Genomic DNA, 18,361 nt, shown 5'->3' on the forward strand with positions numbered 1-18,361 from the left:
GAAAAAGAGTAGCCAATACACACCAGGCCAGGGCACGACCCCCATCCCAGATCCTTGCCTCATCTCCCAGCTGCCCCTTTTCCAGCTTGTGTCCTTCAAACTAGAGCCACGCAGGGTGTTTGCTACTCTGCCCCTGCCCTTTGCCTTTGCTTGGGGTCAATCTGCTGAGCCTAGCAATTGCTTAGGCAGCTACTGAGCTTCCTAGTTAGTACCAGTGTCTACAGATCTAACTAGGAATGTGAGGGCTGTGCTTATACAGGAAACCAGTAAGCTCAGGCATTTCAAAACAAACCATGCTTGCCACATTTCCAGGAGGAGACACCGTTGTTCCTTGCGGCCAGGGAAGGGAGCTACGAAACGGCCAAAGTCCTCTTGGACCACTTTGCAAACCGCGATATCACGGACCACATGGACCGGCTCCCTCGGGACATCGCGCAGGAGCGCATGCATCACGACATCGTGAGGCTGCTGGATGAGTACAACCTGGTACGGAGCCCGCCGCTGCACAATGGGCCGCTGGGGGCCCCCACCCTGTCCCCTCCACTGTGCTCTCCCAACAGCTACATCGGCAACTTGAAACCCGCTGTGCAGGGGAAGAAAGCTAGGAAACCAAGCACCAAGGGCCTGAGCTGCAACAGCAAGGATTCCAAAGACATCAAGGCCAGGAGGAAGAAATCACAAGATGGAAAAGGCTGCCTCCTGGATAGCTCCAGCGTGCTGTCGCCGGTGGACTCCCTGGAGTCACCCCATGGGTACCTGTCTGACGTAGCTTCTCCCCCGCTGATGACCTCTCCATTTCAGCAGTCGCCATCCATGCCTCTGAATCACCTGCCGGGCATGCCTGATGCCCACATGAGCATCAATCATCTCAACATGGCCGGGAAGCAGGACATGGCCATGGGCGGCACCAGCAGGATGGCCTTTGATTCAGTGCCTCCACGCCTCTCCCACCTCCCTGTTTCCAGCCCAAGCACGGTGATGAGTAGCACCCCTATGAATTTCTCCGTCAGCGGAGCTGCCAGCCTCAATGGGCAGTGCGACTGGCTGTCAAGGTTGCAGAACGGCATGGTCCAGAACCAGTATAACCCAATGAGAAACAACATGCAGCCGGCGACCCATCAGCAGAACCAAGGCCTTCAGCACGGCATGATGACCTCCCTGCATAACGGCATGCCCACCACGACCTTGTCGCAAATGATGAGCTACCAGGCTATGCCAAACACCCGGCTGGCCTCCCAGCCTCATCTGATGCAGCCCCAGCAGTTGCAACAGATGCAGCAGCAGCAGAATTTACAACAGCAGCTGCAACAGCAAAACATGCAGCCGCCACAGGGGCCGCAGCCGCCGCCGCCGCCGGCGCAACAGCAGCATCACGGCGCCGCCTCGAACGCCAGCGGCCACCTGGGCCAGAACTTCCTGGGCAACGAGTTGAACCAGTCAGACATGCAGCCGGTGAGCAGCGGTTCCATGGCAGTGCACACCATCTTGCCGCAGGAGACCCAGATGCTGTCCACGTCTCTCCCATCCACCCTCACGCAGTCCATGACCACCACCCAGTTTTTAACGCCGCCCTCCCAACACAGTTACTCCTCCCCGTTGGACAATACGCCCAATCACCAGCTGCAGGTGCCCGACCATCCTTTTTTAACACCTTCCCCCGAGTCGCCGGACCAATGGTCGAGCTCGTCGCCTCATTCCAACGTCTCTGATTGGTCAGAGGGGATCTCCAGTCCTCCCACGAGTATGCAGTCACAAATGGGACACATCCCAGAGGCCTTCAAGTGAAGAGCGTGTCCCAAAGACACTGACACGCGGAGAGACTGGGAACTTTGAAAAAGATTTCAAAAAAATAAAAAATGCCTAGGGACATCGGATGCTTTGACAGAAGGATCCTTTTTATATGTTTTTATACAAAATAAAGAAACAAAGTTTAATTTTTTGTTTAGTATTTATTTATGTACATTTTATTTTACATGAAAACGCTGCCTTTTTATTTATATGTTCTATTGTTAACTCAAGATGGGACGCTTCACTTGTGCTCAAAAAATTCAAGAACATTAGATGTTTTTTAGATTGTTTTTGGGGGGTGGGGAGCATTACTAAGTTGGTTGGACGTTTATGTAAAGCTATAAGCAATGATTCGTGATTATGAAATGCCATTTATTTATTTTCTTTTTCCTTTCAAATCCAGAAAGTTATGTTGGGGGGAAAAGAGTGGGGAATATTAGGTAAAAATGCCACCCCTTGAAATAAATATAAATTAAGTATGAACTGTTTTTTTTTTTTAAATACTTTAAAATGTTCCCTTGGCTTTTAACTGAGAGAACATTTTACGGTACCAGTCATGAATCTTTGTTTAAAGTTTCAGTATTATATAGTTGTACATTTGTCTTAATACATAGGGGTTCTTGTTCTTTCTTTTATAAATACATATATATATTTAAATACTGTCTATAATCTAAATATCAGGATTACAGACCTGTGATAACAGGGTCTAAGCTAAAAACTCTTCGTAAACTTACTGCTGCCTAAAGGAATGGAATATTTGCCAAACCTGTTGAAAAAGCAAGTCCACAGTTACTGAGTCAATGCAGAAGAACAAACTTAATTTTCCCTTGAATGTCTTATACTGAGTTTTTTTTCTATTTTCAACTGATTGAACAACAATAAAAAAAGGCAGGATTTGGCCTTTCCGAATCGCATCCTTATTTTAAGGATGGCACCTCCTACTTTAAAGGGGGCATTTCAGTTCCGATAGACCAATTCGAGCAACAAGTAACTGAGCACTACAGCACCCGGCCGTGGGATAGTGCTCATCCTTGACATCCAAGTTCCTTTGGAAACCCTGACCTTCCAGGTTTTCCACTTAAGGGGTGTCAGGCTTGGGTGTAGCCCTGATTATTCACAGGAGGGTGAGAGACGCAAGCAGATCCTGGGTGGTTGGGCCTGGGTTTTTTGAAACGTTGACACGTTGTTCTTGCTAGTTTGGAGTGAGGCATCTTGTTCATGTTGATGTACACTCTTGTGGAGGCGGGAGAGGGCTGTGTAACATATAGTATAAGCCTGTGGCAGAGTTAATGTTTGTAAATAAGTTTTTTTTTAAAAAAAAAGGTGGATTTTGTTTCAAAAATCTAAATGAACAAGTCTTAAGTATATTGCGCTGATTAGAGGTGTCAGGATATCGCTCTCTCTCTCTGGCTTTCTGCAAAAGGAAACCAAGCACACTATGAACATGTTCCCGTGTAGGCTATCCATCCGCTGGACTAAAATGCAGTCGACCCAGGAAACCTAAGAAAAGGGAAACGTTCCTCTTCTCTGTTGCTCAGAAAGCCACATTAGATTTCAGTTCCTCCAAGCACAAGGCTCGCTGCAGTCCCGTATGCATTCATCTCTTAGTACAGAAGCATTTTGGAGCATTGTTATTGTGACATCCCTAATACGGGTGATTTAAACATCACGCGGCGTTGAGTCTTCCTATGTTTTATAAACTAGAGTGTAGTTTACAGAAAAGAAACCCTCTGTAATAAATGTATCTACCGGCAAAGTTGTAGTTTGCAAATATGATGTATTTTTTTGGTTAACTGATTTGCAATAAATGATGCTCGCAGGCATCTAGATTTTACTAAAACTGGAATAGGGTCTTTTTTTGTTTTTTGCTGCGAGTTGTTACAACTCTGTGCTGGCCACGTGGTCCAGCTCACGCTCCTCATTGACAATTGATATGTGCATGAAAATTGTATGTCTGAATAAAACAACGACCCTGTTTTTTTGCCGAACTCAGTCCGGACCTGTTAGGGTCAGTAAAAAAGAATGCCACTGACTTCAGTGGAAATTGGAAATGAATCCTGGATTCAACACTCCTGGTGTCTTCACTGGAGGCTTTACCTAAGTGTAGAGCATCAGAGAGGATTACTGTGTGAAGCTCTGATCCTGCCATGGGAACTGTATTACTGGGTTTTTCATTGACCTGTGGGCACAGTGCGGTCATAAGTGGTCCCCACTAGATCTGGTCTAAAATGGGACAAGTCAGGAAGACTGTTTTAGGAGCTTCTTATATGGCCGCTTCAAGTCTTCCCCCCTTCCATTAAATCTTCCACTGGAAAAATGATCCCTTTTACCAAAAATGCCAATTTGTAGGAGAGCTCTGGCAAATTGGTTTGAGAGCTACGAGTGCTTGAGAGTGCATGGTTTTGATAACAGAAAATATAGGGGGGAAACGATGCATGGGGGTGGAAGAATAATTCACACACACTAAACAGGGCACATGGGAAAGCTTGTCTGTATAAACAAGGTGAAAAGCTATTGAAGTCTGAAAGGGGGGAAATAATTTCACGGTGTCTTTCATTTCCAGTTTGCGGCTAAGTGAACTTTCACCCCCAAAAGTAAAATCGGCGACCGCTGTTTCTGTTGCATTTAAATACTTAAATATTGAAGTATTTAAATAATGTATAGATATGGTATACTTTCATAGTTTCATTATTAGACAGTGTAATAGATGATGCACCAGTCTATTTCATATTACACAGTTATTACATAAATACTTCAATATGCAAAGAGCCCTGATAACTGGAAGTTCCTAACAAATCAGAATAGTGTTCATGGGTGTTTCCCCCTCTCTGGCCCAAACAGACTTGGGAGGGAAGTGTCAAGTGGGTGCACAAAAAAAGCCCCCTGGAAATGAATTCACCGACTGCCAGGCATTTTAAGCACAAAGTTGTTTGTGCGATCCTTTGCAGACAAATGGGAACTGTAACCCAGCCTGCCATGGGGAAAAGGGTCTCCACAAAAGCTGTCGCCAGTGCTCAGACTCCTGAGCCCAGCCATGTTAATTTGAAGTGTAAGAGAAACACCAACTCCTGTTTGCATCAGTGAGATCTTTGAGGCAGGGACATTTCTCAAGCGTTGTACAGAGTTGAGCGAAGTTGTCAGGACTGGAACAGTGAAAGGGAAACACAACCGCGCTGCCCCATCCAAATGAGAACAGCCTGAAAGGTAGTGGGGGTCATTGTTGCCTATGGTTTGTCCTGCACGCAAGGAACCAGCCCTTTGCTCTTACTTCACTAGCACTTTCCTATTTGCCACCCTCGGTCCAGAGCTGGCTACATGTTTCTGCGTGCAGACTGTAAAGGCTTTGAAGTGAAAGGTAATCAAACCATCAATGGTCCAGTATTATATGGCAGTCAGGTGGTAAAGGGGAGATCCCACCCGTCTTGAAGGTGCTGGCATTCTGTAAATACCCCGATGGTATTTAAACCATATCTATACATAAACCCACCGAGTTAATCAAACTCACGTGTCCCCACAGAACAGCCACTGGGGCAAATCCTGGGGAAGACCAGCCTTGCTCAGCACTTCAGGCCTATGTAGGTAAATGGCATTTGACAAGCTGGTTTCTAAGAATGTCCTTACCAAAGAGAGAGATGAAAGGCACTTTAAAAATCATAGTGTTGCCTCTAGTTCCCACACCGGCTTCAAAGGGCTGCCTGCCCTGCCCGGACAGGGCTTTGAAGATATTACCAAGCTTTAACGATCAAGCGCTCTTGCACTGATAATGACCCTTGATTAAGATTTTGTTTAGGTCACGGGCATTTTTCCTCTTCTAGGTCTTTTGTTCAATTCAGCATAGGACAATGCCAGCCCAGTGGTAACGCTTGTCTGCAAGCTGTTGCGCAGGAGACTCATCCTTCTGGATGAAGAATGGCTTCCTCTGGAAAAGTGCTATTTCCCTGTGCAATACACCCTCGAAGTGGAGCCAGAACACAGGCCAAGCTCCAGTGAAATCTCTTGCTGTGCGTATAGGACTAGTGGACATGGTAGCGTTGATACAGCCCATTTCAAACCTTCTCTAAAGCTACGCTCCAGATTCTCAAACTGCAACCCTGCAAATCCAAACATGGCTTGAAGCCTCCTCGTTAAACTAAGCACGTTGCAAGATTATTTAATAGCTGCTAAGACTGAAATAGTTCCCTGTCCCTCTCAGCAGTGTTTTCATTCAGTTGCTCCAAAATGGTTTTTGAGGGGCTGGGCTTCTAAGAACGAAGCATTCCAGCAAGCTGATCGCCCGCTGCAGGTCCCTGAGCAATTCTGGCTGGCCTCATTTGGTGAATGAACAAAATGTCTAGTAGAAGAGTTAGTTTTATAACTCTGATTTAGTTTTAGAAGTGACACAGAGATGGGCCTAACAGCATATCTCTGGTGAATGCAGTGCTACAACTCTCGCAGGAGCATCTCCTGCCTGTCTGCCCCACGCTTGCACAGTACCCAGCAGCATGGACTACGTGTCTGAGGGTTTGCTGTGCTACCACGGCCCAAGCAATAAGTAATAACAGCGGAGAAACTGGCACTGGGTGCTAATGCAGATCCTCCAGGAATGTTAAATGTGAAAGCTTGAATGATGTTCTAGGCTCTTGAGAGCCTTCTTGTTAAGCGCCCGTGCTATGATTGCATGGCACACGTCTGAATGCGGGAGCCGAACGGACCTGAAGAGTCAGATTTTCCCCTTCGGTGCTCTTCGGAGAAGGCACCTGACTGAGCTGAGAACGCGTTTCTCAGCATCCTCCTGGCTGGAAGTGGGTGCCGTGCAGCGGAAGAAGCAGAAAGTTTGCTGACACGCGTTTCCCCGTCAGGTCCACATGCAGTCCTCTGCCTCTCTCTAGCGGGCCTTCTTTGCACGTGCAGCCGCCTCTTCCACAGAGATGGGTCAAAGGGGAAATAGGAGAGCAGGAGGCTTTGCGTCTACACTCAGTGAAACCTTGTGGGGCTGAGCAAGCCTGAACGACACTTCCCGCCCGGCTTCGTGACTGTGGTCCCACTGAGACTCACCGCCCTGGCTTCGCGGGAGGGAAAGGCGGTGCGGGCGAACGTCCGATACACGTAGGCACAGAAGAAGCAGCATAAAAGCACGCTGTCTAGGGGCTAATTTGTGGGTTTAAGATTTGCCCAAAACACCAGATTCAGTGCACGCGACATCAGGCAGGGAAAATAAAGGCGCCGCGTGACTTGTAGCCGGACACAAGCGTCATCCTGTGATCGAGCACGTCGTCATCTCATTTCCATCTCCCCTCCATGCTGTCCTCTTCTAGTCTGGTCACAGAAAAGCCCCTTGCAAGATGGGTTATTTTTTCCGTGTGTGTGTGTGTGTGTGTGTGTGTGTGTGTGTGTGTGTGTATAAACTCCTATATATATATATATATATATGTATGTATATATCTATAAACTCTTCTTTATATATATTGTATATATCTATAAACTCTTCTTTATATATAAATATATATATCTATATATATATATATATATACACACACACACACACTCTTTATAAACTCATATATATATAAAAAGAAGAGTTTATAAAGTGTGTGTGTATATATATAAAGAAGAGTTTCATCAGGGTGAAGACGGAGGGGACCATCGTGGTCCTTGATGGAGCAACGCTGGCTGGAGAGCGGGGCTGCAGCTTCATCCTAATAGAAAAGGCCATGCTTATCATCATCATCATCGTCTGCAGCAAGACTAGGCTGCAAGCCATAAGGGGGCACGGGGCATTGCTCAAACTGGGGTCAGCACAGGGCTGAGGCTGCTCCAGGCCGCTGCCAAGGATTTGGTGGACAGCCCTTCAACTTCCCTAGGTGGGACTCGAACTCCGTACTCTGCCTTCCACCAACCTTTCTCCCGCGCGCGCATGCGCCCACTCCCGGGCTGGTCTTTTTGCGCCCCTTAAAGGGATGCCGGTGTTTATGTCCGCCGACGCCGCGCAAACCAGGCCTTGAAGAGAGAAGGAGCGTCGCGCGCGGCGTCATCGCGTACAGCGCGTGACACGTCGGCGGCGGGGGAGCCGGATGTGCCAAGATGGCGGACGTCGGCGCGGCGGAAGGGGGAGGCGGCGGCAGCGCCGGCGGCTGCTGAGGGGCCCGGGCCTTGCCGCGGGGCCAGGTAACGCGGGGCGGGGAGCGGAGCCGGGGCTGGGCCTGGCAGCGGCGTCTGGGTGCTCCAGCCCGGGCCTGACGGTCCGAGACCCCCTCCCCCCGGGCCGGGCCCGGCTTCCCTGTGCCAGCGAGGCCTGGCGCCTTCCCTTGCTCGTGCAGCGGTCGCGTGGTTACGGTGCAGGCCCCGCGCAGGACAGCGCGCCGCGCCCTGATCCTGCGACTCGATCCGTGCGAACGCACGTAGGTCTGGCTGCAGGATGACAGGCCGAGCTGGGAAGGTGTCCAGAGTGAAGAACCAGTTGCTTCTGGGTCTTCTTGATGGCCCAGACTTCTTCATCAGCGATGGGGACGAGGGGTGAAAAGCAACCTGTTCAAATTTGCTGATGATACCAAAATTTGAGGTGAGGTGGGCACACGAGCAGGGAGGGAAAGACTGTAGCAAGACCTGGATAGGTTGCAGGGGTGGGCTAACAAAAACAGGATGCGTTTCACTACGGACGAGTGCAGGGGGCTGCACGTGGGCAGTAGTAACCAGCAGCACACTTATAAGATGGGAAACTCCCTTCTTGAAAGCACGGAGGCAGAAAGGGATCTGAGAGTCATCATCTCCAAGATGAACGTGGGCCGACAATGCGAGGTCACGGTCAGCTGGGCTAACCGGACCCTATCGTGCATCCACAGGTGCATCTCAAGTAGGGCCAAGGAGGTGATCCTCCCCCTCTATGCGACACTGGTCAGGCCACAGCTGGAGTACTGCGTCCAGTTCTGGGCGCCGCGCTTCAAGAGGAACGTGGACAACATGGAGAGGGTCCAGAGGAGGCCACCCGCATGATCCAGGGACGGCAGTGCAGACCCTACAGTGAGAGGTGACGGGACCTGAACCTGTTCAGCCTTCACAAGAGAAGGCTGAGGGGGGACCTGGTGACCGTCTATAAACGCACTAGGGGGGACCAGAAGGGTTTGGGGGAGACCTTGTTTCCCCTAGCGCCCCCCGGGATAACAAGGAATAACGCCCACAAGTTGTTGGAGAGTAGGTTTAGATTAGACATCCGTAAGAACTACTTCACAGTCAGGGCGGCTAGGATCTGGAACCGACTTCCAAGGGAAGTGGTGCTGGCTCCTGCCCTGGGGGGCTTTAAGAAGCGGCTCGATGCCTACCTGGCTGGGGTCATTTGAGCCCAGTTTTCCTCCTGCCCAGGCAGGGGGTCGGACCTGAAGATCTACAAGGTCCCTTCCCACCCGACTTCTATGATTCTTTTGATAGCTGAAAATACCTCAAGGTACACGCGTTGCTCTGACCCTGAGATCATCCAATAGACTGCTGATTATGCTTTTGCTTAATTGTGCTGCGTGCACACACTACTGACCGACTCTAATTTTAACTACCTAATTTGGTTCATGTTGTAGTGTCACACACACAGACGTACCCCCCCCCCAACTGATTTTTAACTACCTAATTTGGTTCATGTTGTAGTGTCACACAGACACGCACACACACACACAGATGCACCCCCCCCCGACTGATTTTTAACTACCTAATTTGGTTCATGTTGTAGTGTCACACACACAGATGCACCCCCCCCAACTGATTTTTAACTACCTAATTTGGTTCATGTTGTAGTGTCACACAGACACACACACACACACACACACAGACGCACCCCCCCCCAACTGATTTTTAACTACCTAATTTGGTTCATGTTGTAGTGTCACACAGACACGCGCACACACACACAGATGCACCCCCCCCGACTGATTTTTAACTACCTAATTTGGTTCATGTTGTAGTGTCACACACACAGACGCACCCCCCCCCCCCCAACTGATTTTTAACTACCTAATTTGGTTCATGTTGTAGTGTCACACAGACGCGCGCACCCCCCCCCCCGACTGATTTTTAACTACCTAATTTGATTCATGTTGTAGCGTCATTGGATGGATGTGCACAAACAGTATTGGGAGGAAGATGTGTGTGTATTCAGCACGTTGAAAGTCTTGGGAGAAAGCGTCAGTTCTCCCCGGTTCGTTTGTCACTCCTCCATGCCAGCATTTATTGAGATATTCTGCTGTAGTTGTTGCCACAAGTGCCACTCAGAAGAGTTTTTTTTTTTTTCCAGAGTTTACCAAGACATGTTGCATATTAGAGTAGAACCCTCTTCACAGGTGTAAGAAAGCTATAAAATGAATAAAGTCTTGTTAAATTTTATTTAGCCAGCCAGACTTTGGGGTAATTCGTCATCCCGGGCCTTTCACACATCTGTTTCATCAAATTTCTGAAGTGTTAATGTAGTTGCACTGGCTCTAGTTTGGGTGCAAATCCTGGTTTGTTGCATAAATAGCTGTCTGCTGGGATGCCACACGTGACATAAAATTAGTTATAAGAATGAAGGATCGTGTTTTGAGTGGGACCTAGGGGTAGTAATCACCCAAAGGAGTTTGAGATGGAAAACATTCCTTGCATAAATCATTGCGTGGTTTAGTAGAGAATTTTTATGAGTAATACATGTCAGAGAGAAGAGTTTATTCTTCCAAAATATTCCTTATGCCAAACTTTTATGAATTAAGTGACTTGGGGCTATATGATAATATTAGCCAGTGCAATTTCCGTTTAGAATTATGTCCGCTATCTATTTGTATGCCAGAAAAATAAAAGGTAGATACTCTTGTTTGTTGTGAACAATAACAGAGTTGGATGTAGTTGTGATGCCGTAGCCCTTGGGATGTATTTTAATATTCAGACAGTAAGACCGATACATGCATCTCTTCATGGAGCTAAAGGAAAATGAAGGGGTAGAGGCAACCCTGTAGTACGGTTCTTGAAATTGCATTTCAGTCTCAGGAAAGAGTCTCTCGTGAACTCAGAATGGAATTATTTTTCCGATTAGGTAACCAGTTCAATAAATGTATTGTCAAATATTGCTTATTACCTGAACAATCCTATTGATTTTTTTCTTAGACCCTCAGTCTGACTTTCCTAAAAGCTTTTGGTAAACATTCCAGCTATTGCTTTGGTTCTTTACAGTTTATGCCTCTTTTTAGCTGTGGGACAAATGTATTCGGGGTACATTGATACTCTTGTTTGTTTTGTTCTTCTTCACTTAGGCTTTGTTTGATGGGAAAGTTTGTGTGTTGTTTCCCTGCTTTATAACACAAGGTGTGGATTAAACTGATTTTTAGCAGTACAGCTTGCTTCATGGCTATTCTTATTCCAGTTTAAAGTAGTTTGTCACTCAAAAGGTGTTTGAGCTAAAACAAAAACCTCACTCCTGCTCTTTAAGTAAGCGTCAACATGGGGGTGTAACAACTGTGGTAATACAACTCTCAACATACTATTATACTGGTAAAATGCAACCTGTTGGCAAGGCTGTTTACTCAGTGTTTCAGTAACCCTTTCTGGGTTTGTCAGGTTCATTTTTGTGGAGCTGCAAGGTTTCTGTACTCACTAAATGGCTAATATTTTATAGGCAATTGTGCATTATCGCCTAGTAAAAATTTTGAAAAGTAAGTTTCCACCCTAGATAAAGCAACAGTTGAATTAACTTTGAGATTACATGGATGTTTTGTTTTAAAGAAATAGATTTGTGTCTAGTGTCAGGGGTTTTTTGTGGGGAAAAGTATTTTTTTTTTTCAATATCGCTTCTGTTTAAACTACTACAGTGAATATTAAAGTGTTTGCACCTTTTCTACTGTGTGTGATCTGGTCATTAATTTTGATTCAGTGAAGCACGTGTTGTCTTGGGCTGACCTAGTTCAGAGTTGAAGGCTTTGCTCAGTTGGTCCATGAAAGAGAGCAAGAAGCTTAGAAAAATTAGACTGCGTGTTCACTTTGCAGTAGCTAATTACTGGTCCATATCAGAAAGAACCGTGACATTAGCCTTTTTTCCCCCCTGTGTATGAGATAAAACTCTGTAAAGAGCAAAGTCCACATGAGAAATTTGGAAGCCACCATCCGTTTTACAACAACTGATTTCAGTGCCCAGTTTGGTTTTTTTTGTGTAAGCCAGAAATAAACATTTTGTTCAAAGAAATTAAGCAATGTTTTCCACTTGGATTGTCTTGATAAGTGCTTTAGCTTACTGGTTCCTACCTTGCTATGTGTTGCATGATGCTATCTAGTACATTTTTTTTTTTTTTTTCTGTTCTTTGTAATAACTTCAGACAATACTGAAGTTGTTCGTTTGGTAAAATAAATGTACGGATAAGTCCAAAGGGTTTGTTTTCCAAGCATATGGAAACAGAAGCTGCTGACAAGGCAGGGTTTGTTGGTCATATCCTGGTTGGCACTGGTTGTACCTGGCTGGAAAGCTTTCACCTAGATATCAGGGCAGAGGCGCATGATAGCAATATTTAACACTGTCTTTGCAAATGTTCCTTGTCATGGATTAAACAGGAAGGTGTGTTTTATAAAAAGACTGTAAAAGGCAAACTAAAGTAATGCCCACAACTAATGAGCCTCTAAAGTTAAGCAGCCTCTTGCCTAGAAATTATTTACCCCCACCTTTACAAAAAGCTGTTTACTTTGACTATAAGGACAGATGGATTGGCCTTTTGGGCCCCTAACAACTCTCCAGCCCCTACTTAAATGATTCCTCTTTTAAGAGGAGCTAGGTTACTGTGACTGGAGCCTACAGGCACTACAGTATTGTGAGTAAATGATGCTGCTGAGCAGAAACCAGGACAGGTTGCATTGGGAAATCATAAGGGCTTCCCTGGTTGTGGCTTAAACTTTGTGCCTTAGAGCTTTTAATTAGTGACCTTTACAAAATATATTCAGCTAGATATTTTTGTAAAGTTTACATTTTGATTAAACCAGAAACCTCTGAAAGAGTAGGTGAATTTAACCCTTTTGGTACTGCTGCTTCCCTCTCCCCTCTTGCTCAACCACCCTATTTCAAAAGATTAGCAAATACAGGAGAACAGTCTTAATAATTCTTAATAACAAAGATTGTCAGAGACTCTTTTAAAATGTTGGGTTCTAAGTGCTAAAATGCTGTACAGCTTTTGGTTGCCTTTTGGATAGATAACTGAAAGTCAGAAATGTCATAGCAGTAGTATGAGATTTCCCACCACAATGAGAACTGTACTAATAGCACAAGTCTAGAAAATGAAACCAGTACGTTTTGCCAAAAAAATCCCAGAACAGGGCCAATAATAAGGCCTCAAAATTCAGATAAATGACAAATTAAGACTTTTTTGTGGTTAAGTATTATAAATGGAAAAAGACCAGGCTTTCACTTTTGAAAAACGTTGTTGTGAAACTTCCTGTAACTAATACTACTAGATTGAAATGGGGGGCGGAATATTTTGGAAATGGTTAGTAAACAGACATTTCCCTCTCTGTTCCATATGGGTACACATTCCTGTAGTGATGTAAATACAAATGCCTTTTAAATGGAAAAACATCTCTCTCTTTCTTTCTGTCTCTCTCATTATATAAAAACTGGCTCCTTTACACTGAGCTCTGTAGTGAAATCTCACGCTGTCAAAACTCCACCAGCAGCCACACAATCATGTTTTTTATCATAAATGTGCTGGATTATGTATTAAAATAAGGGACTTTTAGTAAATATCCTTTGTAAGTACCTGTCAGTGATAGATGTAGGAAGGACTGTTGTGAATAACATTTTTGTTTGCGTGGCTCTGTTTCTGAAAGTAGCACACTTCTCACTTTACTTGGTGTCTAAGACTCCATTCATCAGAGATTTCTAATGTTTGAGCACAGCTCAACTAAAATAGTTTCTTCCAAAGTAAGAGAAGATGATGCCGTTTCTTACTGTGAACTCTTCCTAGTACCTTGCGCTGGAGCAGCACCACTACCTGGTGTTAACAATGGTAGGATTACTAAAGCAGACTGATTATTACCAACATTATTTAAACAAACACGTCTAATCCTGCTGAGAGCAAGTCTAGAGAACATGAGACCGCTGTTGGAGTTGTTGCAGTGTGAGATTTCACTAGAGAGCTCAGTGTAAAGGAACCAGTTTAAACGATGTGTGGTACGTGTCTAGAAACAATTCTTTATATTTTTTTAACATTGTTTTTAAAAACAAGTTGGCTCTGTGCCACTAGGCAAATGGCTATGCACAAAAATTAATTTGCATTTTGGAAAAAGCATCTCTTTGCTTTGAGGTGTCCCTTTTTTGTAGCAGCAGATCCCTTTCAACTCCCTCCTTCCCCCCCTACATGTGGTGACTGTATTTTTTTTAAAGTGCTGAATCTGCCTATTGTGATCTGAGAAATTAACTTGCCTTATGTTTTCTTTTTGCAGTGTGGGGAAGAAAAAAAGAATACATCTACAACATCTGTTAGTTCTCCAAACAGTGTGTGACCTTGCTGGGAGCTGATCATGCAGCCGCCTCCACAGACAGTGCCAGCGGGAGCTGGGGGACCGCCTCCTGTAGGAACCGCTCGGAATGTGTATTGGCGAAACGGCCCATTCAGCAGGCGGGCAAACGTGCCAGTCTCGGCAGCACTTGCCCCAGTGCAACCTGTGACAGACCCTTTTGCATTTGGCAGACAAACTCCACAGGGTTCTCCACTAGGTAATCCATCCAAAGGCAATCCGCCGGTCATGCCAGGTCCTCCTCCCTCAGTGTATCCTCAGCCAGCTGTTCTGCACAAAGCTCCTTCTCATGCAGGAGATAATCCACACGAACTGCATGCATCTTTACCGGCACCTGTGTCTCAACCGGGAATAAATTCTAATACCTTTTCTAATGTTTTGGCTTCATCGCCAGGACATGATTTAAATAGTACTACAGAAATGCAACCCAATGCAGAATTTGGACTCCATACCCCTTCAGCACCACTGCATTATAGTCCAGGAATGATGCTTGAAAATTCTCTCGGTGGACATGTAGGAGTAGGGCCTGCACCAAACAGGCCTCTAAGTATACAAGATGTAAATCGAGATCCAAGTAACCCTAGTGCAGTACCTGCTACGACACCATTCTTCCCTTTTGCAGAAACGCCCCCATCTCAGTGGAGACTCATTCAGGGTAACACTCAGCCTCAAGTTCGAAATTACATGCCCTACGCTGAGCCATCTTCTCAGAATGCTGTTCATAGCATGTCTCACCCTTCTGCTGGTGGTTCAAGTTTGCATCTGGCTCCTGGACATCAGCAAAGTACCATGCAAGCTCCTTTGCTGGGTGGCAGTGACAAGAATGGGCAAAGTGGCTCTGCAGGAGGTAACCCCCAAGCGAGCAGCCTTCAGCCTGAAAATATGGGTAGACGGTCTGTAGAAATGACTAATACTTGGCTGGCTCAACCTTACCCTGAGCAGTTTTACCCACAGTCCCTGTTACCAGACTGTGGTTTGGTAAACCCCACCACTCAGGAAAGTAACCTGAAAAACCAATCTCAAGCTGCATCTGAAACATCCGGTGGACATGTTCCCAGCAATCCAGATTCAGGAACTATCTCCATGTTTTTCAAAGGGGATGAGGCAGAAAATGAAGAAATACTTTCATCAGAAATAAATGATCTGGCTAGTAAAGCTGACTTTGATGCTTGTCACCGAAGTTCAGGACTTATGTATCACCCTTCTCTCCCTCCTCAACAGGTAGTAGCCAATATTCAGTCTCAGGCACCAGTTAGTACAGGCTCTGCTAATGAGCGTGTACCAAAGGGAATGGATGTCCAATATTTTCTGAGAACTGTGAGCAGCCCGCATGAGGCCCAGACTGTCAAGCATTCTGTGCATGTTACAGATGACAACACAGACGTTGGCAAAGCTCGTGGGAATGTTGCGCTGCAGTATGAAAATGTCGAGAACCTGGAGTGCGTTCAGAATCAAGAAGTTCTGCCGAATGAACCACAGAATAATCCTTTGTCCTCAAGTGTAGGATCTGATCTATACAGGTATGGATTGCCCCCAGGGCCTTCACTTCCAAAGAACACTATTGTGAGCCATGCAGAAGGAGGACCAAATTTGGAAGCACCTGATTCGTTACCTCATCCCATCCGACCTGACAGCGTATCCTCAAACTACAGCAATGTTAGCCACAGGAGCATTTCCAGCTCAGCGAGACCTCAGGAGCTCGATGGTACGTTCATTCAGCAAGAAAGCGGGAAGCCTGATGAAGAGACATCTGCCAGTTTCTTTAAGCAGATTGACTGCTCCCCTTCGGGAGGAGATACAAGTGAGCCCAATATAAGCAAGAACTACCACAGAAATCTGTCCCAGCCCCCAACTCCAAGTCCCCCCAAGCCTACAGGAATCTTTCAGACAAGTGCAAATAGTTCCTTTGAACCGGTGAGGTCCCATGGGGTTGGGGTGAAGCCTGCAGAGATTGACCAGGCAAAGATGGTAGTTGAGCTAAGGGAGAACCACCCAGACAAAAAGAATGCCAAGAAAACTACAGCTCTGACAGCTGCCTCCCCAGGAAATCTCGAACAGCCGCCAGATAATCTGGAAACCCTCTTCATTCCCCAAGCACACCCGCTGCCTCTTTTAGTCACGGCAGAGCATGGAAATGTGTTGCAGCCTGTCGTTGGGCCTGGCGTGGAAAACGTTCAAGCGGTATCTGAGAAAAGGCCCTCAACAAGAGCTCAGGGAGCAGTTAAGAAGTGTGACAGTCCAGCAACCACTCTGTGGGCTCATAACGAACTGCCCAACTTTGGGGGTAATGTTCTTCTGGCACCTGCTGCTCCAGCAGTATATGTACCTGCTAAACAGACGGTGGAAATTATTCAGCCACCTGAAGAGGGGCTGTCGCATCAGCAGCCAGATAAACCAGGCTCTGTCACTGTGCAGCCTTCCCAGGATGGAAATGTATCCTCTGAGAACTTGGAGAATCCTCCCAAAATGGGAGAAGAGGAAGCACTCCAATCTCAGGCAAGTTCAGGTTATGCAAGTTTGCTGTCTTCTCCACCCACGGAGTCTTTGCAAAATCAGCCTGTCCTGATTGCTCAGCCCAATCAAAGCTATAACTTGGCTCAGCCAATTAATTTTTCCATTTCTCTATCTAATCAGCTAAGGAATGAAAATAATCAGTTGCTGAAAGATCCTGGAGTTGGAGATAAGCCTGTTGCAGGCCTCCAAACTCTGCATGCTGGTGGGATCCACTCCGGGGAAAATGTGTCATTGCCTGTGGTACAAGCTGGATCTTTAGCTAATGCACCTCCACCTACTACTAATCTGTCAAATGCTAATTTATTACAAAGTCCTAGTAGCGCTTCTGAAATTGCACCTAATCAGTCCACAAGTCTATTGATGCAACTTCCATCTCAGATACCACTTAATGTAGCTCCAGAAGGTCAAAAGAATGCCAATTCGGAAAGTCTTATTCCAGAATTGGCTACTATGCCAGGGGCTAATTCATCAGTGCCCCCTGGGACAAGTCTCCCTAGTGGAAATGCAAGTGTGTTAGTCCCACCAGCGAATTCCATGGTACCTTCTAATAATTTTGCAAATCACTCAAATAGTAAAGAAGAAGCTGCTGGAGCACTTGACTTTACAGTTACGTGGACACTGGAGAGAAGTAATACAAGTAATTCAGGACAGGTGCAAAACCCGTCTCTGTCTGGTGGTCCAGCATATTCTCAACAACCAGCCAATCACAGTAGCCAGGTGGGGCTAGAGACGCATGACAAACAACATTTTTATCAACAGGTTACGAAAGATGTGCAGCATCAGGTTCCATCGGACAGAGCCACGCAAGGCACATTGCCTTCGCAACAGCAAATGCAAGCTGCTCCAGTGCCACAAGCAGTACCTTCTGGGCACTCTTCTGTTCCTTCAAATTACCAGGTGGCTCCAGGGAGTAAACCCATGCAAGCACCACAGCAGCATGACAGTCAGGTACCGAGTAATAGGCACTATCCTCTGGGTCCCCAGGAGGCAAGTTCAACACAGCCACCAGCCAGGGCTGCTCAGCCAAGCTCTGATAAACAACCATTGCCTGTTCCATCATCATCATGTGCTTTGACCACATCAGCAGTTGCTACTACCACCCAGCCAGTCATGCCAGCCACACAGCAAGAGCCACAGTGTCCATTGCCACCACAGACTCCTCAGGATGCCTTTGGTCCACCACAAAACCCTTACTACTATTACAGACATCCTTATGATGCTTATCAGCAGCCATATCCACCATCTTACCCCGCTGTGGATCCTAGAGCAGCAGCTCACCTTTATTATTCGGTAAAGTAAAAATGTCTTTCCTTACTTTGTGATGCTTAAATATATATAGCAATTTGGGGGGGGGGGGGGAATTTCAGTTCTGACTTCTGACTCTTTGTTGGTATAGCGATCGGCAGAGTAGAACAGTTATTCACTTAGGTTTAACTGTAGAGAAATTCTGAATGTTAGCAACGCAATGCAAGAACTCAAAACTGGAAGGAAGAAAACTTCTGGAAGGATTTTTTTTGCAGTGTTTCATGTGCTAATTTGGTTCCTGTAAAACTAACATGATGCATGTCTGATATCAGGA

General features: G+C 46.1%; 2 protein-coding genes across 4 annotated transcripts in view; both read left to right on the top strand.

Annotated features, from left to right (window-relative positions):
• NOTCH1 (notch receptor 1) overlaps positions 1-3,628 on the top strand; it is a 63,944-nt gene extending 60,316 nt beyond the window's left edge. The window contains exon 34 of the mRNA XM_006278547.4: positions 313-3,628. Within this exon, the coding sequence (XP_006278609.4) occupies positions 313-1,785 (1,473 nt within the window). The 3' untranslated portion in view covers positions 1,786-3,628. The remainder of the gene's footprint in view (positions 1-312) is intronic.
• A 4,197-nt stretch (positions 3,629-7,825) lies between these two features.
• SEC16A (SEC16 homolog A, endoplasmic reticulum export factor) overlaps positions 7,826-18,361 on the top strand; it is a 34,960-nt gene continuing 24,424 nt past the window's right edge. For 2 of the 3 annotated variants that reach the window (XM_014603742.3, XM_014603744.3), the window contains exons 1-2: positions 7,826-7,932; positions 14,194-18,072. In XM_014603742.3, the coding sequence (XP_014459228.2) occupies positions 14,272-18,072 (3,801 nt within the window). In that variant the 5' untranslated portion in view covers positions 7,826-7,932; positions 14,194-14,271. The remainder of the gene's footprint in view (positions 7,933-14,193; positions 18,073-18,361) is intronic. The other variant, XM_019475721.2, reaches the window with a different exon arrangement.

This window comes from Alligator mississippiensis, chromosome 12 (assembly GCF_030867095.1).
Source record: "Alligator mississippiensis isolate rAllMis1 chromosome 12, rAllMis1, whole genome shotgun sequence".
NCBI lineage: Eukaryota > Metazoa > Chordata > Crocodylia > Alligatoridae > Alligator > Alligator mississippiensis.